The 25,430-nt window shown below is 33.2% G+C and overlaps 1 protein-coding gene across 1 annotated transcript in view; it reads left to right on the top strand.

Annotated features, from left to right (window-relative positions):
* Positions 1 to 25,430, top strand: part of LOC100929866 (deleted in malignant brain tumors 1 protein-like) — a 173,629-nt gene that overhangs the window by 129,234 nt on the left and 18,965 nt on the right. Inside the window, 2 exon segments of the mRNA XM_031949362.1 lie at positions 22,548 to 22,577; positions 23,623 to 23,661. Of these exon segments, the coding sequence (XP_031805222.1) occupies positions 22,548 to 22,577; positions 23,623 to 23,661 (69 nt within the window).

Raw genomic sequence — 25,430 nt, forward strand, 5'->3', positions numbered from 1 at the left:
CTCACTATCTTAATGAGACAATACTTCCTCCATTCTTTTACATATAAGCTTGTTTCTGAAGGCAAGGTTATTACATTCCATTCTTCAGTCTTTCAAAAACTTGCCTTTTTAGAGTTGCATAAGGCAAACTCTAACTCTAATATTATAGAATTTGGTGAATGATAGTAATTCCTCATAATCATATAAATTTTGATTTATATGATTATATAGTTATATATTTATATAATTATATATTTGATATATTATATTATGTCATTTCATATTATATTATATATTTGACACACAGCACCGAATTGTGTGTCAAAACACTTGGGCTCTAGAGTCAATTTTGCCACTGTTGGCTCTTTGATCTTGGCTAAGTCATTTTAGTTTTTTCTGGCACTCAGCTTGCTCATGAGTGAATCAGAGCAGATTACCAGCTTAGAAACTGTGTTAATTTTCAGGATGAAGAGTTCTTTTTTTCACACTGACTAATTGATGATGTATAATATCTGTGTTTCTTATTGTTCATTCTCTCAAGTCAGAACAAAACAGAATTTATATTAAGCAGTTCTAACAACAAGACAACATCTACTTTCCGAGGACCAATAGAAAGGCTCATCCCTAACAGACTGTCAATTTGGTAGTGGATTGTCATCACCAAAAAATTAATCAATCATCTCTCAGTTTTTCAAGGGTTCATAAAGTGCTACCCAGAAAAAATGGCACCCACAGAAAATTTGTGGGAAACTATGAGCTCCCTAATAAAAGGGCCCAATTTCGTTTTTGTTTGGTATTTAGGTTGGGGTTATTTTTGCCTTTCTTTGTTTCTCCAAACTTAGTTCAGTGTCTGACATAGTAAATTTTATTAACACTAGTTTTGGGGGTTTTGTTGTTGTAATTTCAGAATCAACCACAGAAGTAACCATTCCATCTGGTAATTATTTTTCTTTCTGATTTCTTGCTTTATGGTATATATTTATAGCACAAAATGCCTTGGCTATTAAGAGTGAATAGTGTTTATATCTTTTTCAAATTCAATCAAACTAAAACTATTGAGCACCTTGTCTCTCTGCAAGGCCATGAACATACAATTCTTATATTTTCTGACTGTTATTTACAATGCTTATTGATTTAACTGGAGAATGTGGTAGCTGCCTTCCATATTCAGTTAACCAAGTTTTTCAGGCATTCTTACCTCCTTTGATTTGCTTCAATGTCTCCTCTATGGATCTGTTATCCATGAATTTCTATTCTTCCATTGTGAATCTAATTTTCCATGAGGTCAGAATCCAGAGTGTGATTTTACCAGTTGAATTAGTAATGACATACTGATAATGATGCTCCCAGGGTCTAACTTTATTATTGAAGAATGGGAAAGTTTCCCTACTTAGTCAAAAATCTAAAACTCTATGATCAATTTTCACCAAAAAAAAATCTTACTCTTGGTTTTAGTATTCCTTGGTCCATTTCATAATTTATTTCAGAGAGAAAACTTGCATTTTTCAATTTTCTTTTTGGAAACTAGCATCATGTATCTGTGCTTAGTGTAATTGAAGAATAAATTTTATGGATTAAAAATTTTACTATGAATATTCTTGTTCAACAAAGAAGGAGTATAAATTTTACTTATGCTGGCCTTTTGCAATTACAGTATCTACCACAGAAGTTACCTCTTCATCTGGTAATTGTTTCTATTTTGCTCTGATTTTTGCTTCTTTCTTCCTTTTGAAACGCAAATATGCTACAGGATCCCTTGGTTCTTGAAAAGGCATGATATTTGTATCCAATTTAAATTAAATCAACCAATATTTATTGTACCTTTTTCTTGTTTTTTATACTTTCATCCCTACACTTTTAGGATCTATCATCCATCTGAGTGTATTACTCTCTTTCTAATTGAATTTCTTCCATTCTCAGAACTATGTAGTTTCTCCATTTCCCAACTATCATAAAAAGCATGTCAGCTACTATTTGATTAAGGAACGTGGGGCAAACTTTCTCATCTTGTAGGCTTTAGTTCCCCACTCTATACAGTGAAGGAATTGGAACTAGCCAGTCTGCAGGATTACTTAATACTCTGCTTGGATTGAAGAGGTGTAACTTCCAGTTAATCTAATTTGTGGATATTTTAGACATCCCCTCCTTCCTATTTCAAATTCACTACTTCATCAAAAGGAAGAATTAAAAAAATTAAGTGATATGAACTATGAATTTTAAAATTTTGCCCTTCCTTTGCAGTTCCAGTGGGTTAGGGAATTGGTAACTACAGGTTTCCATGAACTTTTGGTGTAATTTGTGAATATCTATCAATTATGCTATACCTGTGTATTATTATCCCATTGCCTATTTGAAAGTTTCTTGTGCTGTCAACTCTCTACTTTAAGAATCTGTCATATGAGTGTATGGAGGCTCCCTCTTTCTAATTTAATTTAGAATTCAATTATGATTCCTAGACATATTATCTCTTATCACTCAAACATGAGCATCTACTATAAAGCTTCACAAACAAGAAAATTTCTTACTCTCTGCATAAGTATTTCACTATTTATTATTTGAAGAAGGAAATCCTATTTTCTCCTTGACATTTTAAAGTGTTCATTTTATGGTTATCTAACATGACCAAAGTATAAACCTTCTAAATAAAAATATAATTGTTAATATAGCTGTTCATCACTTATGAGATGCAAATTTTATTAATACTGGATTTGGGGGTTTTGTTTTTGTAGTTTCAGAATCAACCACAGAAGCAACCATTTCACCTGGTAAGTATTTTTCTTTCTGATTTCTTGATTTATGGAATTTAGATATAGCACAAAATGTTTGATTATTGAGAGAGAATGGTGTTTGTATCTATTTCAAATTAAATCAAATCAAAATTGTCAAGCACCTCATCTCTCTGCAAGGCCATGAGCATGTAGTTTCCTTGCTTTCTGACAATTATTTACAAAATTGCCTCTGAAATCAAATAATTTCTCACTACCTTGCCTATTCAAGTCTTAAGAAGGCAACGCTTCCCTCTACTAATGCAGATCGCTTCCTTTAAATCCGCTTCATGACTTTATAAACCTTAATGTTGAAGACACAAGACTGGAAAATGGGAGACCAGTTCTTCCCCTGACTTTTGTGACCTTGTATAAGAGGCTTCAGCTTACTGAGCCTCAGTTTTCCTCAGCTATTTCTTCATCCCCCACAAGTCACAAACTTGCATGGTTGCAAACTGGATGTCACAATTGCTCATGTCTTCCACTTCCTTGTTCAAAACTCTGACATTTACCTTTCTGATTGTCACCTATCATTCCAACTCTCCCTGTGCCTCAGCCCTCTCAACCCCTATTCTTCCTCTTTTTTCTCAACTTCTTATAACATAGTCCCTTTACACATTCTGTGACCCAGATACATTTACCTGCCAAATTCTTTGAATGGGACACTGTCTGACATCTCATTGCCTTTGCACTCCCACACTTCACACAAAAAAGAATGAAGAGAGCAGAGATGGGTTACCAGATGGGTTCATCATGATGCTTCATGGAATAATGAAGCACAACAATTGAGATAAAATGGAGAATTGTCTGAAAAGTTCAAAGTACTCTATAAAGAAAGGCGTCGGAAGGAGTTTCTTGCTTCAGACCTCCAAACAGAGTAGAGGGGCAAGTGAGGGAATGCTGAGTATAACTGAGTTAATTTGTTGGTAATGAGATTTCATATGATCAGCTTGTCCTGAGTAAGACATGATATTCCTTGTAGAAACCGTGCCTCCTCTATATTCAATCCTAATGGGTATATAATACTCATTAATTGGGTAGGTTCATGAAGACTACATTCTGCATCTTCTCTGTTCTTTCTACAATGTCTTACTGGGACCTAAATCAGCTTCCATTGGTTTAATTATCATTCCTATGCAGATGAATCACAAATCCATTTATCTAACCCCAGTTTCTCCCTGTGCTTCAGTCCTATATCATATATTGCTAATTAGAGCTCAAATTTTATGTCCCAGAGAAATCACCAACTCTACGTGTATAAAACAGAATTTATTATCTTTCCCACCTAAGCCATCCCTTTTATAAATGTGCTTCTTTCTTTCAAAGATAAAATTAATTCAGATTGGTAATCTCAGAATCATAACTGTTTATTTTCCCTTGCTTCACTTCTAATCTTACTATTTTGTACTCCTCAGTATATCTCTAATCTTACTATTTTGTACTCCTCAGTATAATTCTCCATGTGACTTCTCACATCCCTTCCACAATCGTTACTTTGGTTCTGGTTCACATCACATCTCTGCTAAATTTTTGCATGATAATCTATAATATATTATATGATATTATAACTGTCTTTTAGTTCAGTTCCCCTTCACAACTCTCTCTCTTCACTCCAAACTGTCTTCAACATAGCTGTCAATTATTTTTGTTTAGTCATTTTTCAGTCGTTTGACTCTTTGTGATGCATTTTGTCTTTAGATTTTTTTGTTTTTGTTTTTGACAAAGAAACTATAATAGTTTCTTTCTCATTTATAGAGGAGTAAATGAGGCAAACAAGGTTAAGCGACTTTCCCAAGGTCACACAGCTAGTAAGTTTCAGAGGCTGGATTTAAATTCAGATCTTCCTAGCTGCTTTCAAAGTGATTTTCCTTCAGCATAGATCTAACCACTTAACTCCATGGGCAGATCTACTTCTGTAGAAATATAAAATTTTTAGTTTGGCTTCAAAGCTTTATTTTTTTAAATCTACCTAGCAAACTGTCTTTCAGACTTCATTATATATTGCTCTCCCTTCACTATTCTATAATCCAGCTAAAATGTCCTTCTCTCTCTATTCTTCACATGAGAAAGCGGATTTCCCATTTCTGAACCTTTGCACTGGCAATGCTCGGAGCCTACAATGAATTTGTTCCTCTTCGCTATCACTCTAGAATCTCCATTATCCTTCAATATGTAGCTCACCATGATATTCTGGATGAAGCCTTCCCTATGCTTCATCACTGCTATTGACCTCCCTTCTAAATTGCCTTTATTGGGCTACCTTATATTTATTTATTTGTATTTATTCTCTTTATATTGTCCTATACATATATATATATATATATATATATATATATATATATATATATACCTATATGAACTTGTCTTCACATTAGATTTTAAATTCCTTAAATGTAGGGATTACTTCTACTTTTTGTTTTGGCGTGGGTTTGGGGGTTTTTTGTTGGTGGTATTTTTTTTTTTGCATTTCAGCACCTGGCATAGTACCAGACTGACAGTAGGTAGTTTACCAAATGCTTGTTTATAGATGGTTTCAGTAGATTATCATTGGGATCTTTTCCTTCTCTGATATATTTTGATTTTTAAGTTATGATATACTTTTATTCATCTTAACCAATTTCTGACATCAAGATTTTTTCGTAATAACATATAATATTTCCTCTGCATTGTCAAAAGGATAAAGAAAACAGGAAGAGATGTGAAGGCACAATTGGGTACAGTTTAAGGGATTCTGACAAATCTATACTGCACACTTTTTAAATAGTTAACAGTTCAATGTCAAACAAAACAAAAGTACAATTCTTAGCACAGGTGTTGAAATGTCTTCAAAAGACTCATGATATAAAAATTTTTTGTCTAAAATTTTTTCCATTGAATGTCAATCAAAACAGAAGATAAAGCATTAATGAATGTTGAATTTTCATTTAGGTATAGCTTCTTTTTAGATTTTGTTTTTCAGTTTGTGTTTATTCTCTGCTGTTTTTTATCATACTGTGTCATTTAAATGTTCTATGTGCTAATTTTTCATTTGTGTGATCAAAATAAAATTCCAATATATGTTTAAATATGTATGTGTATATATATATATATATATATATATATATATATATATATACAGAGAGAGAGAGATGATGATGATGATGATGATAATGCTGATATCTACTTTTAGAGAAACAGCTTGTCAAGTATAGTGAGATTTATTACTCCATACAATGATCACTTGGTTTTGAGTTGCCATGAGAAAAGAATTCATCAATTAACTGTTATGTACAGTGCTCCAAAAACCTTAGTGCTTTCTTGTCAACTCAATAAACATTTATTAAAATCTACTATACATCAAGAATTGTGTTACATGCTGGGTGATACAAATTACAAAGACAGCCCCTGTTCTCTAGGACCTTATAATTTAATGGAAGAAAAGATCATACAAAATGGAAAATGAAAAGGGGGAAAATACTTGGAAGATGAGAGGAAAAAGTACTCATCCCAGGAGCATAATGATGGTAGAATTAAATCCAAAAATTCCAATGGATGGGAAATGAGGTTAGTGACTTTCTGAGCCTTTTTAAAGAGAGACATTGAGTGAAGTATTTGCTCTACTCTTCACCTTCCAATCAGAAAGGGCACAGACTTCAGAGGATATTAATAAAGTATGAGTTTCAAAGCTATTGAAGTTTCCAGAATGATGAGTTTCCTCTTAACTGACTTTTCTTGGAAGTAGAATGATGATAGAGCTGAACATAGTTGTAAGCTTTAATAACTTCAGAAAATAAAGGCTGCAAATTTACAAAAAAAGGAACACTTGAAAGATCAATTAAATTTTTATATATTTATATGTTTATCATCGAAATTCAACATAACTATCATCTACTATATTTTAGTAAATTTTTAAACCTTGTAAAAAATTTTATCAGCTATTGATGCTGACTTGTCAAGCTAGCCTTAAGATCATCAAAAGGCCAATGCTACATGATATTTTTGATATGATCTGATTTAAAAAAAAGCCTAATAGAGATAAAGCAAATGACAAATGTTCAAGCCAAAGGATTTCCTCTTAGCAAAGTACAAGTCTACAAAAGTTTCATCTAACAAATACCACTCACATGATACATAATGGAATGTACCCTACATCTTTAAAATTAACACTAAAGTATATTACTCAAATTTCACAAATTATATGAACTTAAAAGAACCTTGAAATTTTCATTTTTTTAAAAAAGTCTGCTTCAAATTTATATCAGAAAAAACTAGAACTTTAAATTGCACTAGACTTTTAGAACATTACATAGAGATAATTAAAAGAGCCACACTAATTCAATTTAATCCCTCTGAATGATATTAAAGAATATTTTGTGGGAAAATATGGTAGTTTCCTTCTAGGAAAAAGAAAATTGTTCCATAGATAACCATAGCTCCTTTGATTATTGATATCTCCATTGTGTCTATTATCTATGAATTTGCCTAATACCTAGTCCTAAGTCAATGTATTTTCCATGGTACCTAAAGTATCAAAAAAGTACAAAAATATTACTTAATTGTATTGAAAATTAATTAGAGAAAAATCACTGTTTCTATTTACATGATGCTATGGCAAAAAATAATATATTTGGTGACCAAAGACAAGACTTTTTGATGCTTTACTCACAAAGCAAAAGAAAAACATTTCCTCTCTACCATAGGATTTCTCTATTGCTTCATGATTTATGAAAAACTTTACTATTTTTGATTTTCCATTTTAGGGCCTTATATTTTGTTTCTGTGTTTAGCATATCTAGGACACAAAATATAATGAAAGAAATATAACTCATAAATATTTTGTCCATAAAGATGATATTTGGTTTGATTTATGATGTCTTTTTGTGATTTCAGCATCAACCACTGAAATGATCACTTCATCTGGTAATTGTTTTTGTTCATTTTTTTTTTGTTTTGTGAAATATGGACATGCCACAGAAGGCCTTGATTATTCAGAAGCAATGATGTTTAAATTTAATTCAAATTCAGTCAAATAAAATCTGTTGACCCACTGTTCCCTGCAAACCACTGAGCACATGGTTTCCCTACTTCTTCACTATATTCTACAGACATGTCCTCAAGACAAATAAAAAATCCAAGTTTCTTTGATCTTTCACATTTTTGTCTCATTCCAGCACCAAAGTTGATAAGCCCTAATTCTAATATTAGGCAGTTTGGTAAACAAGATTATCTTTCCTCTTCTCATAACCTTCATGATTTTATAAACTTTATAAGTTAGTTTGATTTGAAGAAAATTGTCATGTCTCAGATTTATGCAGTAACTGCTTCTAGCTTACTATATATCAAAGATTTAACAAATTATTTCATCCCCATGAAATGAGAGTAGGATTCAATATCAGCATCGTTTTCAATTCCATTATTCTTTGATATTTTAGACCAATGAGTTTACGTCCTGTCAGTCTATCTTCTCTGTGAACATTCTAAGTTGTCCCTTCCTTCTTACTACTCAATCATTTCTCTGTCAAAAGGTAGAAGAAAAATTAAAATCATGTGCTATGCATAACTGACAAATTTCATAGTGCATAGGGATATGGAATCTTGAATACTTGAGTTCAAATCCTAACTCATACTTTCTATGGGTATAACTGGGCAAAGAACAAACTCTTTCAACCTTTGTTTCTTCATTTGTACAATGAATTTGTAACAACTATTTTAGAATATTGGTGAAAGATTCAAATGAGATAACATGTGAATAACACCTTACTCACTTAATGTGGGTACCTTTGTGTATGCATATATGCATGATATATGTGTATGTTGGCAATGTTGTTATTACTAATATTTTCAGTTCTGGTTGATAAGGAATTTATAGCAATTGGTTGAAGTTATTTTTTTGAAATTATCAATGAATATAATTATCCATGAATATAATTATCCAATATAACTATCTACCTATTAGTCCATTAAGTATTTGGGAGTTGGTTGCATTATCATTTTAATCAAGAAATTATCAACATAAGTGTGTGAATAGATTGTTATATCTTTTGTTTACCATTCCTATGACTGTCATTCATCATATAGAGAATTAATGACTTTATTCACATAAAACAGAGAAATTCATCCTCCATCTCTGTATTCCTCACTATTTTACGTTTTCATAGAAGAAACCTTCTCTATCTTCAATTTTCCACTTAAGAAACCAATATCTCATTTTTTCTTTTAAAATAAAGTAGTAACTTAAATATTATTAAATATTTAAATTTAGTATAAATGAAAATGTACCCTCAGATTTCTTATTTCTTTTAAAATGGGATTGAGGTTTAATTTATGCTCTCTTTTTTGGTGATTTCAGCTTCCACCACAGAAGTGACCACCTTGTCTGGTAATTAAGAGTTGGAATATTAAGTCTAAATCAAATGAAACAAAAGTATATTACTGATTATGTGCTCTCTGCAAGGCATGTATTACATCAGTCAGTTAATCAATAAGCCTTTATTAAGGGCTTCCTTCGTGCCAAGCAGTGGGAATACAAAGAAAGGCAAACAACAATCCTTACTTTCAAGGAGCTCACTGTCTAATGAGACAACATTTCCTCCATTCTCATACATAAAAGTTTGTTTCTGAAGGCAAGGTAATCACATTCTATTCTTTAATCTCAAAAACTTGCTTCTTTAGAGTTGCATAGGACAAACTCTGACTTTAATATTATAGAATTTGGTGAATGCTAGTAATTGTTCATAATTTTATAATTTTGATGAAAAGAACACCGAACTGTGTGTCAAAACACTTGAGTTCTAGAGTCAGTTTTGTCACTGTTGGCTCTTTGATATTGTCTAAGTCATTTTAGTTTTTTCTGGCACTCAGCTTCCTCATTAGTAAATCAGAGCAGATTACCAGTTTAGAAACTATGTTAATTTTCAGGATGAAGAGCTCTTTTGTTTATACTGCCTAATTAAAGATGTATAACATCTGGGTTTCTTATTGTTCATTCTGTCAAGTCAAAACAAAACAAAATTTGTTAAGCAGCTCTAACAACAAGACAACAGTGCTTTACAAGGACCAACAGAAAGGCTCATCCCTAACAGACTGTCAATTTGGTGGTGGGTTGCCATCACCAAAAAATTCATCAATCATCTCTCAGTTTTTCAAGGGTTCATAAAGTGCTACCCAGAAAAATGGCACCCACAGAAAATTTGTGGGAAACTATGAGCTCCTTAATAATAAAGCCCACTTTCTTTTTTCTTTTGGATTTAAATTGGGTTTTTTTGTTGTTTGTTTGTTTGCCTTTCTTTCTTTCTCCAGACCTTAGCTCAATGTCTGACATAGTAAAATAATTTTTTTTATTTTAATATGTAATGTAAATTTTTATTAACACTAGTTTGTGGGGTTTTGTTGTTGTAATTTCAGAATCAACCACAGAAGTAACCATTCCATCTAGTAATTATTTTTCTTTCTGATTTCTTGCTTTATGGTATATATTTATAGAACAAAACTGCCTTGGCTATTAAGAGTGAATAGAGTTTGTATCTTTTTTTCAAATTCAATCAAGCTAAAACTATTGAGCACCTTATTTCTCTGCAAGGCCATAGACATACAGTTCTTTTATTTTCTGACTGCTATTTGCAATGCTTACTGACTTGACTGTAGAATGTGGTAACTGTCTTCCATATCCAGTTAACCAAGTTTTTCAGGCATTCTTACCTCCTTTGATTTGTTTTAATGGATCTGTTATCCATGAATTTCTATTCTTCCATTGTGAATGTAATTTTCCATGAGGTCAGAATCCAGAGTGTGATTTTACCAGTTAAATTAGTGATGACATACCACGAGAGATGCTCCCAGGGTCTAACTTTATTATTGAAGAATGGGAAAGTTTCTCTACTTTGTCAAAAAATATAAGACTCTATGATCAATTTTCACAAACAATTTCTGACTCTTAGACAGAATTTTCTTAGTATTTCTGGTCCACTTCATAGTTTATTTCAGAAGGAAAACTTCCATGTTTTCATTTCCTTCTTATAAACTAGCATCCTGTATCTGTGCTTGGTGTGATTGAAGAATATATTTTGTGGATTAAAAATTTTACTATGAAAATTCTTGTTCAACAAAGAAGGAGTATAAATTTTACTTATGCTGGCTTTTTGCAGTTACAGCATCTACCACAGAAGTTACCTCTTCATCTGGTAATACTTTCTATTTTGCTTTAATTTTTGCTTCTTTCTTGCTTTTTGAAAAGCAGACATGCTACAGAATCCCTTAGTTCTTGAAAAGACATGCTATTTGTATCTTATTTAAATTAAAATCAACTAATATTTATTGTACATTTTTCTTATTTCTTGTACTTTCATCCCTACACTTTTAGGATTTATCATCCATATGAGTGTATCACCTAAAGAGACTTTTTCTAATTGAATTTCTGCCGTTCTTAGACCTATGTAGTTTCTCCATTTCTCCACTATTATACAAAGCATGTCAGTTACTATTTGATTAAGGAACCTGGGGCAAGCTTTCTCATTTTGTAGTCTCTAGTTCCCTCCTCCATACAGTGAAAGTATTGGGATAGCCAGACTCAAGGATCTCTTAATACTCTGATTGGATTGAAAAGGTCTAACTTCCAGTCAATCTAATTTGTGGATGTTTTAGAAATCCCCTCCTTCCTACTACAAATTCACTACTTGTCAAAAGGAAGAATTAAAAAATTAAGTGATATGAACTATGAATTTTAAAATTCTGCTCTTCCTTTGCAGTTCCAGGGGAAGAGGGAATTGGAAACTACAAGTTCCATGAACTTTTGGCACAATTTGTGAATGTCTGTCAATTATGCTATTCCTGTGTACTATTATTCCATTGTCTATTTGAAAGTTTCTTGTGTCATCAACTTTATACTTTAAGGATCTGTCTGTCATATGAGTATATGGAGGCTCCCTCTTTCTAACTTAATTTCTGTAATTCCTAGACATATTATCTCTTATCATTCAAACACAAGAGAGTCTACTACAAAGCTTCAGAAACAAAACCATTTCTTACTCTCTGCCTAAGTATTTCCCTTTTTTATTATTTGAAGAGGGGATATCCTATTTTCTCTTTGACATTTTAAAGTGTGCATTTTATGTCTTTTATCTAACATGATTAAAGTGTTAAAGTATAAACCTTCTAAATGAAAATATAATTGTAATATAGTTGTTCATCAATTATGAAATATACATTTTATTAACACTGGATTTGAGGACCTTTGATTTTGTTTTGATTTTCAGAATCAACCACAGAAGCCACCATTTCAGCTGGTAATTATTTTTCTTTCTGATTTCTTGCTTTATGGAGTGTATTTATTGCATAAAATGCCTTGGCTATTAAGAGTGAATGGTGCTTGTATCTATTTCAAATTAAATCCAATCAAAATTATCAAGCACCTTTTCCCTTTGCAAGGCCATGAGTATGTAGTTCCTTAGTTTTCTAACTATTATTTACAAAATTGCCTCTGAAATCAAATAACTTCTCACTACCTTACCACTGCAAAGCTTAAGAAGGTAATGTTTACCTCTAGTAATGCAGATCATGGTGAATGGGTCCCTTTGATTATTCTTCATGACTTTTAATGTTAAGAACACAAAACGGGGAAATGGAGACCAGTTCTTCTCCTGACTTCGTGATCTTGTATAAGTGCCTTCAGCCTAAAAAGCTCAGTTTCCTCATCATTTCCTCATCCATCATTCAATTAAATGGTTGCAAACTGGATTTACAATTGCTCACAAGTCTTCTACTTCCTTATTCAAAGCCTCCCACATTTAACTTTCTGACTATAACCAATCATTCCAACTACCTATGTCTCCACCCTCCCAACCCCTATTCTTCCTTTGTTTTCTAGCTTTTTACATCTTAGTCCCTCTCTATATGCTGGGACCCAGACACATTGAATGAGACCCTGTCTGCCATCTCAATGTCTTTTTTACTCCCTAATCTCCAAACCTGGAATGCTTTGCCCCTCATCTCAGCCTCATCATCTCTTGCATTTCCTTCCAGGCTCATTCTAAATCCCACCTTCTGCAAGTCTACAAATGCCTTTTCTTTTCAGAATATCTTCATCTTTATAAATCTCTCTATCTAGACTTTTACACAATCTGCCTTAGAGTGGAAGTTCCTTAAGATCAGGACTGTTTTTCACTTTTTTTATCCCTAGCACATAGTCCAATGCATGCCCTTTATCAGGTGCTTAATAAATGTCTGTTGAGTTGCTGATTTTAAGATTTCAATCTCTAGAGCAGTTTCCCTGGCTGTCCTGTATCTTCATTTTTCTCCCTACTCATTCTTGACCCTCTGTTTAGCCAATTCAACTCCACACAGTCCCCAGCTCTCCTTCCTTCAACCCTTTGTCACAACTCATTCCTTGTTAGTCCTTAGCTCTATATTATTACCACTGTCTGCCTCCTCACTTATGATTACTGCACTTGCCTCTACTTGGAAGAAATCACACAATCATGATGACTTTGCAGTCTAGAAATTCATGTTAAACAACTTCAACTGAGCACTGCAGCAAGTTGTTCTTTTTATTCTTCCCTCAGTGATTTCCTATCCTACTCTCAACAGAATCTACTCAAAATCTTCCTTTCTCTTCTTATACTTCCCATACCTCTACCTCCTGTCCCCTCCTCTTAGGTGAGAGGCTCATTCATTTTTTGCTAAGAAAATTGAAGCAATTTACTATGAACTTCCTAATCTCTTCATCTCTAAATCCCTTGACATAATTTCCTCCTCTTTCCTCCTTTCCCTAATTTCTTTTAATGAAACACCCCTTTCCTCATTAAGACCAAACTCTCATTTTTAACTTCACCTCCTCTCTTTCTTAACCAATGTCCCAAAATAAGTCGTCTATACCTATTGCATTCAATTTCTCTCCTCCAGCTGTCTACCAGATCCTCTTCACTCTGACTTCTGAAGTCATTATTTAGTACAAGTTGCCTATTGCAAGTTTACCAATAACTTAACTGCCAAATCTAATGGCATTTTTCTCAATTATTATCCTTATCGACTTCAACTCTGTTCAATAAATATTTATTAGGTACTTACTATGTGTCATACACTGTGCTTAACAGTGTAGTAATGATATTCATCTGGTCATTTTGTCCTAAAGGAGACATGATGTTCCCTGAATAAATCAAGCAAATTTGCCAATGGCAAACATTTGATTCAGTTGGTCACCTCCTCTCTTGGATGTTCTCTCTTAGCTGAGTTTCGTAACACCGCTCTCTTCAGATTCCCCTGCTATCACTCTGACTTTTCCTCCTCTATATTCTTTGCTAGTTCTTCAGCTGTGTGATATCCATTAGCTATGGAGGTTCTTTCTACAGTGTCTTACTTGGGGAATGCATCAGCTCCCATGGGTTTAATTATCATTCCTCTGCAGAAGACTCACAAATCTATTTATTTATCCCTGATTTCTGCTGATTGGGTATTTAAATTGTATGTCCCAGAGAAACCTCAAACTCAGCATATAGAAAAAAGAATTTATTATCTTTTCAATCAAATCCATCTCTTTTACAAATGTCTTTCTGCCTTCTTGTGTGTCTTTATATTGCTTCACAGAATTACCACTTTGGTTCCAGCTTGTGGTGTTTTTCTTCTTTAAAATATAAGATCATTCTTTCTGGGAGAGAGGTTTCTTGGGGAGGTTTTCTGGAGGCAGCCTTAATTTCAGTTACAAGTAAATAATCACCCAAAATGCAGCCAGCTGATAAAATGCAAACATTTATTTTCTCCTTCCAAGTCTTGTCTCTTTTCTTGGGCCTGGTTAGCTCAGAGGCCTATCTCTCATTCCATCTGGAGGCTGAAGAAAGCAGAATCTTTCTTGCTTCCAAGAGAGGGCTTCTGGCTCTCAATCTCCCTAAATCTGGTTGTGCCTCCGAGAGAGAGTGCTTCTCCTCAACTGAACTGACGCTCTCTTCTCCAATCTAATTCAGCTGATCTCTTCTCTCAGTGTTTTCAGCTCAACTCCCTGAGAGAGCCTCTCTCTGTTTCTTATATAGGATCTCTTTTGAGAGAGAGGGATTATGGGTTTCTCCCAGAGTGCTCTCTGGCCCTGAGAGTTTCAGGGGAGGTGTGAATTCAGATATCTCATACTAAACCCTGAAATCTCCCAAACGTATGAACCCCAGTGAGTACAGGTGTGAATACAAACATTATTTCTCAATTCCACTTAGTACTTTGTTTCAAGTTAAGTTAACACTAAGATTCCAACACTGGCTTATATCACTTCTCTCCTAGATTATTGAAACAGCCTCTTAGTTCCATCCCCCTCATCTCACCTCTCTCCCTACTACAAACTGTCTTTGACATAGATGCCAAAACTCTTTTTTCTGTTTAGTTATTTTTCAGTTGTGCCTGATTCTATTTATAACCCCATTTGGGAGTTTCTTAGCAAAAATATTCGAGTGGTTTGCCATTTCCTTCTCCAATTCATTTTACAGATGAGGAAACTGAGACAAAAGGGTTAAATAACTTGCCGGTGATCATACAGCTAGAGATTTGTGGTTAGATTTGAACTCGGGTCTTTCTGACACCAGACCCAGTACTAATGATTCATTCAATTTAATTCCCTTTCCCCTTTAAATGGCCCTAAGCAATATTTCGATGTAAAACATGTTAGTTGCTTTACAGACACAAAATTTAGGGATGGTCCCCAGACAGCGTTAGCCCCCTTAATAAATGGCCATCTCCTCCATATAACTCTATCATTTAGGAATTTGCCTAAATCTATCTTCAATCCCAATTGTATCCCTAATCCCGAAGTATCAAAATATTCTTTTATATGATTGCAACAAAACAAGAGAAAGATCAGTTTCTAATTGTAATTGTGTTATGACTTGAAGTATTTTCACATATCAAAGACAAAATATTTTATAACTACAAGAAAAATTCCCACTCTGCTCTACGATTTCTCTGATTCTGATTCAGTGTTTTGTTCAAGAAAAACTTCCCAATTTTTAGTTTTCCTTTTTAGAACCCAACCTTTTGTATATTTTTCTTTTTTATATTTATTCTTAGCATATTTGAAATACAAATTGTATAAATACAATTTAACTCCTAAAAGTCTTGCTTCTTGAAAATGTGATTTGGGTTTGATTTTCATTATCTTTTATTTTAGCTTCAACCACCGACATGACCACTTCATCTGGTAAATTTCTGTTACTCATTTTTATTTTGCTTTCTGGAATTAAGACACACCACTGAATGTCTTGGTTATTGAGAGGGATTGGTGCTTAAGTCCAGTTCTAATTCATTCAATCAATATTAATTGAATACCTATTTTTGAAGTTAATGAGCACATATTTTCTCCATTCCCCTAATGCTAGATATGAGTCTCTATAGGCAAGTGTAACATCTTACATCTTCAAACTTGTAAACTTGCCTCTTCTAAGATTCAGAAGATCAACTCCAGTACTAATATTATGGAATCTGGAGAATGGTAGTGATTTTTCACGATTTTAGAAGCTTTCATTATGTATCTTTAATATGATTGAAAAGGTGATTTCCTGTTTATTTACTAGCCTTAACTTCCCTCTGATCTCAATTCTCACATCTCAAACTACATGTCCCAACATATCTAAAATTGAAATTGTGAAACCTTCTAAATGAAAATATAATTCTTAAACTTCTTATTTGCCAGTGATTGGATATAGATTCTATTTACAAAACATTTTTTGTTTACAATTTCAGCCTCAACTGTAGAAGAGACCACTTCACCAGGTAACTTTTTGTCACTTTATTCCAGCTTTATGAAATTCAGATATGTCACAAAATGTCCTGGAAATTTAGAGAGAATTATGTTTATATCAATCTATAATTACTAAGCACCAGTTCTTTTTGAGAGGCCACAGGCACCTACTATCTATATTTTCCCCATTATTACATAAAAGTGAATCCCTAAACCCAAGTCAAACATTGTACTTTTTTCCATCTCTCATAAACTTTTCTCTGTGAAGTTTAAGAGGGTAAGTCCTATTTCTAAAATTCTTAATTGTGGTGGACAAGTCTCTTCTAATACCCTTTTATGACTTTGAAAACTTTATTGGATAGTATATTGAACTGGGAGTTTGGAAACCACTTCTTTCCCTATTAAGTGAACTTGTATTACTGTGAACTTCATCGAAATGAGCCTTATTCTCCACCTCTTGTTTCTCCCTCAGTCACACATTGGGATGGCTGTATATTGGATCTCACAATTACAAGTTTTCCATTTCTTTAATCAAAAACTCCAATATTCACCTTTTGACTATAACCTTTTATTCCACTTCTTCTTATTCTTCATTCTCTTTTCCAGCCTCTTATGCCTTACTCCCTTCTGCACACTCTATGATCCAGATACATTGACTTACTTGCAAATATTGAATGGGACACTTTATCTCCCCCCATCTTTACATTATCTGTCCTCCATTCCTAGAATGCTCTAACTCTTTACTTTGACTTCTTTATTTCCTGGCTTCCTTTAAGACTCAGTTCAAATCCTACCTTCTGCAAGGGACTTTTCCTCATATCCCTGGCTGCAATTCAAATATTTCCCCCCTTCAGATTATATTCATCTACTCTGTATAAATCTGCGATGTATTTAGTCCTTTAGAAATCTCTATTAAAATGAAAGCTCTTTGAGAGCAGGAACTGCTTTTTTGCCTTTATTTCCATCACACTTAGACTGATACTGATATATAGTAAATTCTTTATAATTTCTTAAAATATTATATCTAGGTTCTTTTTCTATCATATCTTTCAGGTCATTCAATAATTTTTTATTTTATTTTTCCAAATTCTCTTCTTCCTTCTCCACAAAAGGCAAATAATACAATCCCCATTATACATATGAAGTCATGGAAAACATTTCCACATTAGTCATGCTCAAAAAAAAAATTAAAAAAAAAAGGAAAAATATTCTTCTTACTCTAGAGTCCATTAGTTCTTTGGGGGTAGAAAGTCTTATACATCATGGGTCCTTTGAAGTTGAGGTAGATCAGTATATTGATCAGTTACTAAATCTATCACAGCTGATTATATTTACATTACTTCAGTTCCCGAGGGCAATGTTTTCCTGGTTCTGCTCACTTCATTTTGTATGAAACATACATATAAACATGAAACCTCGTATAAGTTTTCTCAGATTTTCTTGAAACCAAATCCTTAATTATTTCTTACAACACATTCATATACCATAACTTATTGAGCCATTCTTCAATGGATGGGCAGCTCATCAATTTCCAATTCTATGCCAGAACATAAAAGACTACAATATATTCTTTTTTCATGTAGGTTTTTTCCTCTGTTTCTTTGATCACTTTGGGGTATAGACCTACTAGCAGAATTGCTAGGATAAAAGTTGTAGCACTTTGATCATAGTTCCAAATTGTTTTTCAGAATGATTGTAGTTTATTTTTCCCTATATTTCACAATTTCTTCCATTGATTTTAGTTTTTTGACTTTATTGTTTTTTGATGTCTCTTGGAATCACTAGTTTCCATTTGACCAAATCTAATTTCTAAAGAGTTATTTTTTCAGCATTTTTGCAACTCTTTTATAATTTGGATAATACAGATTTTAAGGTGTTTTCCTCAGTATTTTGTGCCTTCTTTACCAAGCTGTGCCTTCATCTTATCTTTCCAGTACGACTGTATATAACTCTCCATTCCATACTCTGCAGTCCAACCATACTGATTTTCTTTCAGTACTTCACATACAACTCTATATCTCCAACTCCCACGCCTTTACACTGGCCATTTTCTATTCCTAAAATGCAATTTCTCCTCACCTCTAGTTTGTATAATCCCTCTCTTCCTCCAAAACATAGGTGCTCAAACACCATGTCTTCTATGCATCCTTTCCTGAACTATCAGACTATGTTATTTCCAAATTACCTTATTTTGCACAAATTAATTCTTTGTAATTATTCTGTCTGTATTATCATACATCATTCAAATACTATTTCCTTGAAAGTAAGGACTGTTTCATTCTTTTTATTTATATCCCTGCCACCAGGAACAGTGCTGTATACACAGGTGATATTTTATAAATGCTTATTTATTGATAGATGGAGTAGATTGTCAATAGGATCTCTTTTAACTCAAGTATGCTATTGAATTTAAGAGTTATTCTATTCAGTCTATCCAAATTGTACCTATTCAGATTTCTCTTTCTCCCTGCTGTGTAAAATTTCTGTTAAAGGTATGGCAGGACAGGAAGTAATATTAAGATACAATCTGAGGAACAATCAATGCCTACTTTCAGAAGACTTTCAACCTCCTGTTCCCTGGAGATATAGATTTTAATTGATATTTTCTTTATTGTCATTTCAGCATCAATAACAGAAGTGGATACTCCTGGTAACTTTTTAAAAAGGCTTTTTTGCTTTATTGAATGTAGACAAGCTTTATTTGTTCAGAGGGAATGGTTTTTATGCCTGATTCAAATTAAATCAACCACTATTTAATGAGCACTGTTCAAATAGTATGGTACATACTATCTGAAATCATATAACTCACATTAAATATTTAACTTTCTTTCAGCTCTAATAAATTTATTCCTTCTTGGCTTCAGAAGCTAACACCTAATAAAAAGCTTCCATTTAAAAAAAAAAAGAAGCTAATATCTAACTTAGATATTCTGGAATTGGGTGAACAAGTCCTTCCTTGTTACTTTTTACTTACCCTTCATTGCTTTGTAAACTTTGACAGAGAGAGTCCAGGAGTAGAAATCAAGAAACACATTCAAGTCTCAGTTCTGCCACTGATTGGCTACAAGATCTTGGACAAACTATTTCATTTTCCTCAGTCCTAATTCCCTCATCTATAATCTCAAAGAATTCATAAAAATTAACTCTAAGGTCTCTTACCTGATATTCTGGATTTTCTACCCAAATTGTTTCTTTTTTCAATCAATTTAAATTTATGCTTCCTCTGTGCTACTCACTCATTTTTCTGTTAAAACATATAACAGAATAGAAATTGACAGGTAATGAACAGCTGACCATTCTCATCTTCATTTGCATTTCTGATGGGTGAGAAGTTGGAAACAATGGGCTTAAATTAATTTTTTGAATTTTCTATAAATGCCCATCATTCATGCTACTCACCTTTGTGTACTATTGATACTGTGGCAATGTAACAATTATTTATAATGTCATCTTAACATTTCATTTTATGGCTGTCTGATTTAGACAGCTTCCCAGGTTCTAAATGAATTTCTGTTATTACTGAAAATATTTTTATTCATCATTTAAATACAAGATATCTTATAACTTTTCACAAATAAGAAAATTTCTTAACCTTTGACTTAGTATTTCCCTGTCCAATTCATAATTTCATTTTAAAAATTGTCAATTTTGAAAAACAAATGTTATGCCTTTGTTTAATATAACCAAAATATATGTCTTTTAATAGAAAACACAGCTCAAAATATAAGATATAGATTTTATTTACACTGACTTTTTGCTATTTCAGTAATAATCACAGAAGTAACTGCATTATATGGTAATTGTTTTTGGTTTTGCTCTTTTGCTTTATGAAATATAGACATGTCACAGAATGTTTGATTATGGAAAAGGAATGTTTATGTGTATTCATATTAAATTAGCCACTATTGATTGAACATTTGCTCTCGGCAAGGTATATAATTGTTCCATTTCCCTACCACTATATAAAAAGAATATCTCTGAAAATAAGCTAAGTATGCTATTCTTTAATCTCTCATAAAATCACCTCTCCGAAACTTCAGAAAGTAAAGTTTGAAATTCTGAAATTTGCAAAACAAGTTCTTTCCCAGTCCCTTAATGATTTTATGAACTTCGATGGAAAGAGCATTAAAATGGGATTCAGAGGTTGAGTGCCAGGCTGAAAGTCAAGATCTCAGTTCAAATTTGGACTCAGACACTTATTAATTATGTGATCCTGACCAAGTCACTTAACTTTCTTTGCCTCAGTTTTTCATTTTAAAATGAGCTAGAGAAGGAAATAGGAAAACACTCCAATATGTTTGCCAAAAAAACCCTAAATGGGGTCATGAAAAGTCGGACATAACTGGAAAACAACAATGAAACTTCACCTTTGTTAGTATCAGTGTCTTCTAACTAAGGGCATTAGAATTGATTATCGTGCTAGTCCCTCCAAATTCTGGAAGAATAGCTTTTCAGACTGAAGTATTTTTATTTAGTCTACCTAGCTAGGAGTTTATCTGGATTTCCTCTCCTTCCTGCTACTCATTTGCATCTTTGTCAAAAAGCAGAATGCAGTAGGAGTAAAGGGAAGCAACATCCTTGGGATTGACATTGCTGGCTTTCTGAGGACCAGTCTAGTTAAAGATGGAGAAGGGAATCCTGAGAAGACTAACCCAAATTGGTGGTGGACTGACACAAACAAGGAATTTATCAAACAATTCTCAGTTATTAGAGATCTTATAAGTCAAGTAATAAAAAAGCATCTAGCCCTGTAAGTCTCTCATAATACCTGAGGATGTTATGGATTTGGTAGTGGTTCTCCATGCCAAAGAAAAAATTTGGGAATGATATCCATACATCCTTAGTTCCTTGGATTTAATAATGTCTCCACTATGATTTATCATCCATTAATTCATGCAATTCCATCTTGAAGTTATTATTTTTTAGTTTATAACATTTTGGGGGCGGGGGGGAATTCCATAAGGCATGGACCTACCACATAAAGTTCTTTTAGATATTGTTCAGTTGTTTTTAATTGTGTCTAACTCTTTATAACACCATTGGGGGGTTTCTTGGCAAAAACACTAGAGGAATTACCATTTCCTTCTCCATATCTTTTTACAGATGAAGAAACCAGGGCAAACAAGGTTAAGTGACTTGTCCGGGGACAAAAAGCTAGAGAGGGTCTGAGGCCAGATTTGAACTCAGGAAGATGAGTCTTCCTAACTTCAGATCCTAGTACTCTACCTACTGTGCCATTTAGATGCCCATGAAGTTGTACTCCAGTTGGCTTGATCTATACCTGGCCACTGGATCCAGGTGTCTCTGGCGGGGAAAGTAAGACAGGTGACCTTGCACAGCCACCCCTCACTTAATTCAGTTGCATGTCATAACATCCCCTCCCTGATGTCAGGATCCTCTTTGAGAACAAAGGACAAATAACAATAACAACTGTAATCTGATTGAATACAGAATTAAAAGAGTAGTGGTTCAATTTGTACTTTGCCACAATTAGAAATATTTTCACCAAATACTTAAAGATTTGGATTGAGAAAACCTGGGATAAATGTTTATCACAAAATTAAAAAGCCCTGAGTCTGACTTAATAATTCTCTCTTCTTTTTTATGTTTTCACTTAAGAAAAGTTTTTTTTTTCCTTTTCAAAACATGTTGTATCTGAAATTAATGATAGGTACTGCATCTGTGATTTTGTTGGCAAAGAGACCTCCCAAATGAAGAAACTCCCTTCGTTCAATGTAAAGCAGTACCTTCTCTGCAACTTAGAGTCTCAAACGATTGACTAGATAGGATATTTAGAGGTTGTGAACTGCCCAGGGTCACACAAACCATTTGATTGGTCAGTATGTGCCAAAGACAGGGGATGAATCTGGCTCTTCCTAACTTCCAGGCCTTTCCTCTGTTCTTGTCAGTGGAATCACTAAATATATATCACTAAAATATAGGCCTTTATTGTAAATTAAACTGTAATTTAAAATATAATTAAACTATAGTTGTAAATTATAAACTATACTATTTACATATTAAATTATATAAATTAAACTATAATTTAAAATATAATATGAGGGAGTGAGTAAAGATAGGAGTTAGTTTTGATCTAAGCTGTGTTTTTACAATTTCAGTTACAATCACAGAAGAAGCAACTTCACCTGGTAAGTGTTTTAGTCTCAAATTCTTGCTTCCTAGAATAAGGCTGATCCATAAAATGCCTTTGTTATCAATACAAGTGCAATTTGGATGTATGAGAACTAACAAGGAAAATGGGGAAATCTGGACAGATTTATAAAACTAAGCCAAGTTCCACAAGCACAGAATCCACATTATAATCATGGGAAGAATCATGGGAATGAATGAGAATTGAATGAACAAAGAATCCTGCTAGTGAATCAATCAAATATGAAATAATTCCTGAAAGGTTGAAGAGAATCAGATTATGAAGCATTTTAAATATCAAACTGGAATTTTTCTTCTATCCTAGAGATAACAGGGTCTCCCGGAAGATTTTTGAGTAAAAGAGGCAAACTAAATGGATCAAGTCAGGGCCTAGAGGAACTTAATTTCTGCTACCACAGTTTCCTTATCTGTAAAATGGGGATGATAATAGTATCTACTTCCCAGGATTTTTGAATTTTTTTGGGAATTTTTCAAATTCAAATGGGAATTCCCATTTTGGGAATTTTTTGAATTTTTCATGGGTAAAATATTTTAATTAAAGATTTTTATCTTCAAAACCTATACATGGGTAATTTTTTAATATTAACTCTTCCAAAACCTTGTGTTCAAAATTTTTCTCCCTCTTTCCCTAACTCCCTTCCCTAGATGGCAAGTTATCCAATGATTATTAAACATTTTTTAAAATATATGTTAAATGCAATATATGCATTCATATTTATACAATTATCTCACTGTACAAGAAAAATTAGATCAAAAAGGAAAAAATGAGAAAGAAAACAAAATGCAAGCAAACAACAACAAAAAGAATGAAAATGCTATGTTGCTGATCCACACTCAGTTCCCACAATCCTCTCTCTGGGTATAGATGGCTCTCTTCATCACAAGATCATTGGAAATGGCCTCAATCATCTCATTGTTGAAAAAAAAACATGCATGGGTAACTTCTAAATAAAAATATATGTTAAAGTTCTTTTTTCTATAAGTTTTTAATTTTAATGTTATCATTTTTTTCTTTATGCATAGACCCAACTTCATCCTCGACAGGATTGACCCCTTCACCTGGTAATGTTGTCAACCTACTGCCCAAGTTATGAGTAGATGAGACTAATTCTCTTTTTCTATCCAAAATATTAGAAAGAAACAAAATGAAACAATTAGGTAGATAAGGGATCAAGAGGAAGTATTAATGAATAGATGAATGGATGTATGGATGACCATATAATTTCATTCCTCACAAGGAAATTCCTGATGCAGACACTCCCTCCTTACTTGATTTAATTTTCTGAAACTGAAATAATAATATTTAAAAGAATTAGAATTATGCAGTTATATAGGAATTAAATTCAGTAATCTGAAAAATGTATTTTTGTGGAGCAGTTTCACTCCTCTAAGGTATCAGATGTATCTATTTCCAAGAAGTTACTAGAAATTATTTTTTCTCTCTTCATGGATTTTCTTGAGGTAAGAATTTTAAAATTCCCACAACTACTACTTTTCACATGTGTGGACTATTTTTGTGTGTCTTATTTTTGGTTTTTCCATTATTGATTTCAATGTAAAGGGCAATTATAACAAAATTGTAAATTCCTTTTGGTATACTATCCTTTCATCTTGTTCAGTCATTCAGCAAGTGTTTCTTAAATTTTTTGTGAGGAAGGGATGGATTAGGGACCATGGAAATCTAGAACTTCATTAATTCAGATTGGGAGTTCATCTTAGTATATTAGAGGATTTTCTAGGCCACTAAGAAGTAGTGATTTGTCTGTGGTCACACAGAAGGTGGTGTCAGGATTTATAACCTATAAAACCTTATCCTCTGAGTCATAGGATTTTACATGTCATAAATTTTCTCATTTCCACTTAGAATTGGTTCTAGTTTCATCCAGATATAAATCACTTTTCATTTCAAATGTTCTTTTGCATGTACCTTCTTTTTGCATTTTGACTCAGATCAGATCAAGTCAAATTGTACTACTTTGAACCAAAGAGCATCACAAAATTTATAAGCCCAAGAGAAGATATTATAATCAAAGTAGGTTACAAATGTAAATGTTTTTCTGTGCATGAAGATGCTTAACTTTGTAGAGATTAACAAATGAAAATAAACAGCAGACCAGCACATCCCTGGTATGATACAAGAATAAGGGCTGAGAGAATTTGGACCCAACCAGCATCCTAAATGATAGCAGCATCCTAAATGAACCAGCATCCTAAATGAACCAGCATCCTAAATGAAAACAGATAGTAAAGCTCTTTCGGGGGCAGCAGAGTGGTGCATTGGATAGAGCACCAGCCCTGAAGTCAGGAGGACCTTGAATTCAGATCTGGTCTTAGAATTTAACACTTCCTGGCTGTGTGACCCTGGGCAAGTCACTTGTCCCCCAATTGCCTCAGCAAAAAAAAAAAAAAAAAAAAAAAAAAGCTCTTTACCACTACCCCTCCAAGTTTTAATATTTGATGTCAGTTTTTTTTCCTTTATGCACAGAGACAACTTCATTTTCCACAGGATTGACTTCTTCATCAGGTAATGCTCTCAGTCTAATGCCTGATTTATATTATTTATATTTATATATTTTATATATATTTATATTTTATTATTAGCAAATAAGATAAATTTACATTTTTAAATATAGTGAGGCTCCCTAGTGATATAGAGAAGGTGGAAATCTGAACCAGCAGCATCTGTCATTTGGATCTAAGGACTGAACCTGTGATTTCATTAGCTCAGGGAAGTCCCTATTAAAGAAATTCACTTTCCTGATGCAGGCAACCCCTTCTGCAGCTTAGAACCTCAGTAGTCACGTACTAACAGGCTACATGACTGGCAGAGG

Source organism: Sarcophilus harrisii, chromosome 2 (assembly GCF_902635505.1).
Source record: "Sarcophilus harrisii chromosome 2, mSarHar1.11, whole genome shotgun sequence".
NCBI lineage: Eukaryota > Metazoa > Chordata > Mammalia > Dasyuromorphia > Dasyuridae > Sarcophilus > Sarcophilus harrisii.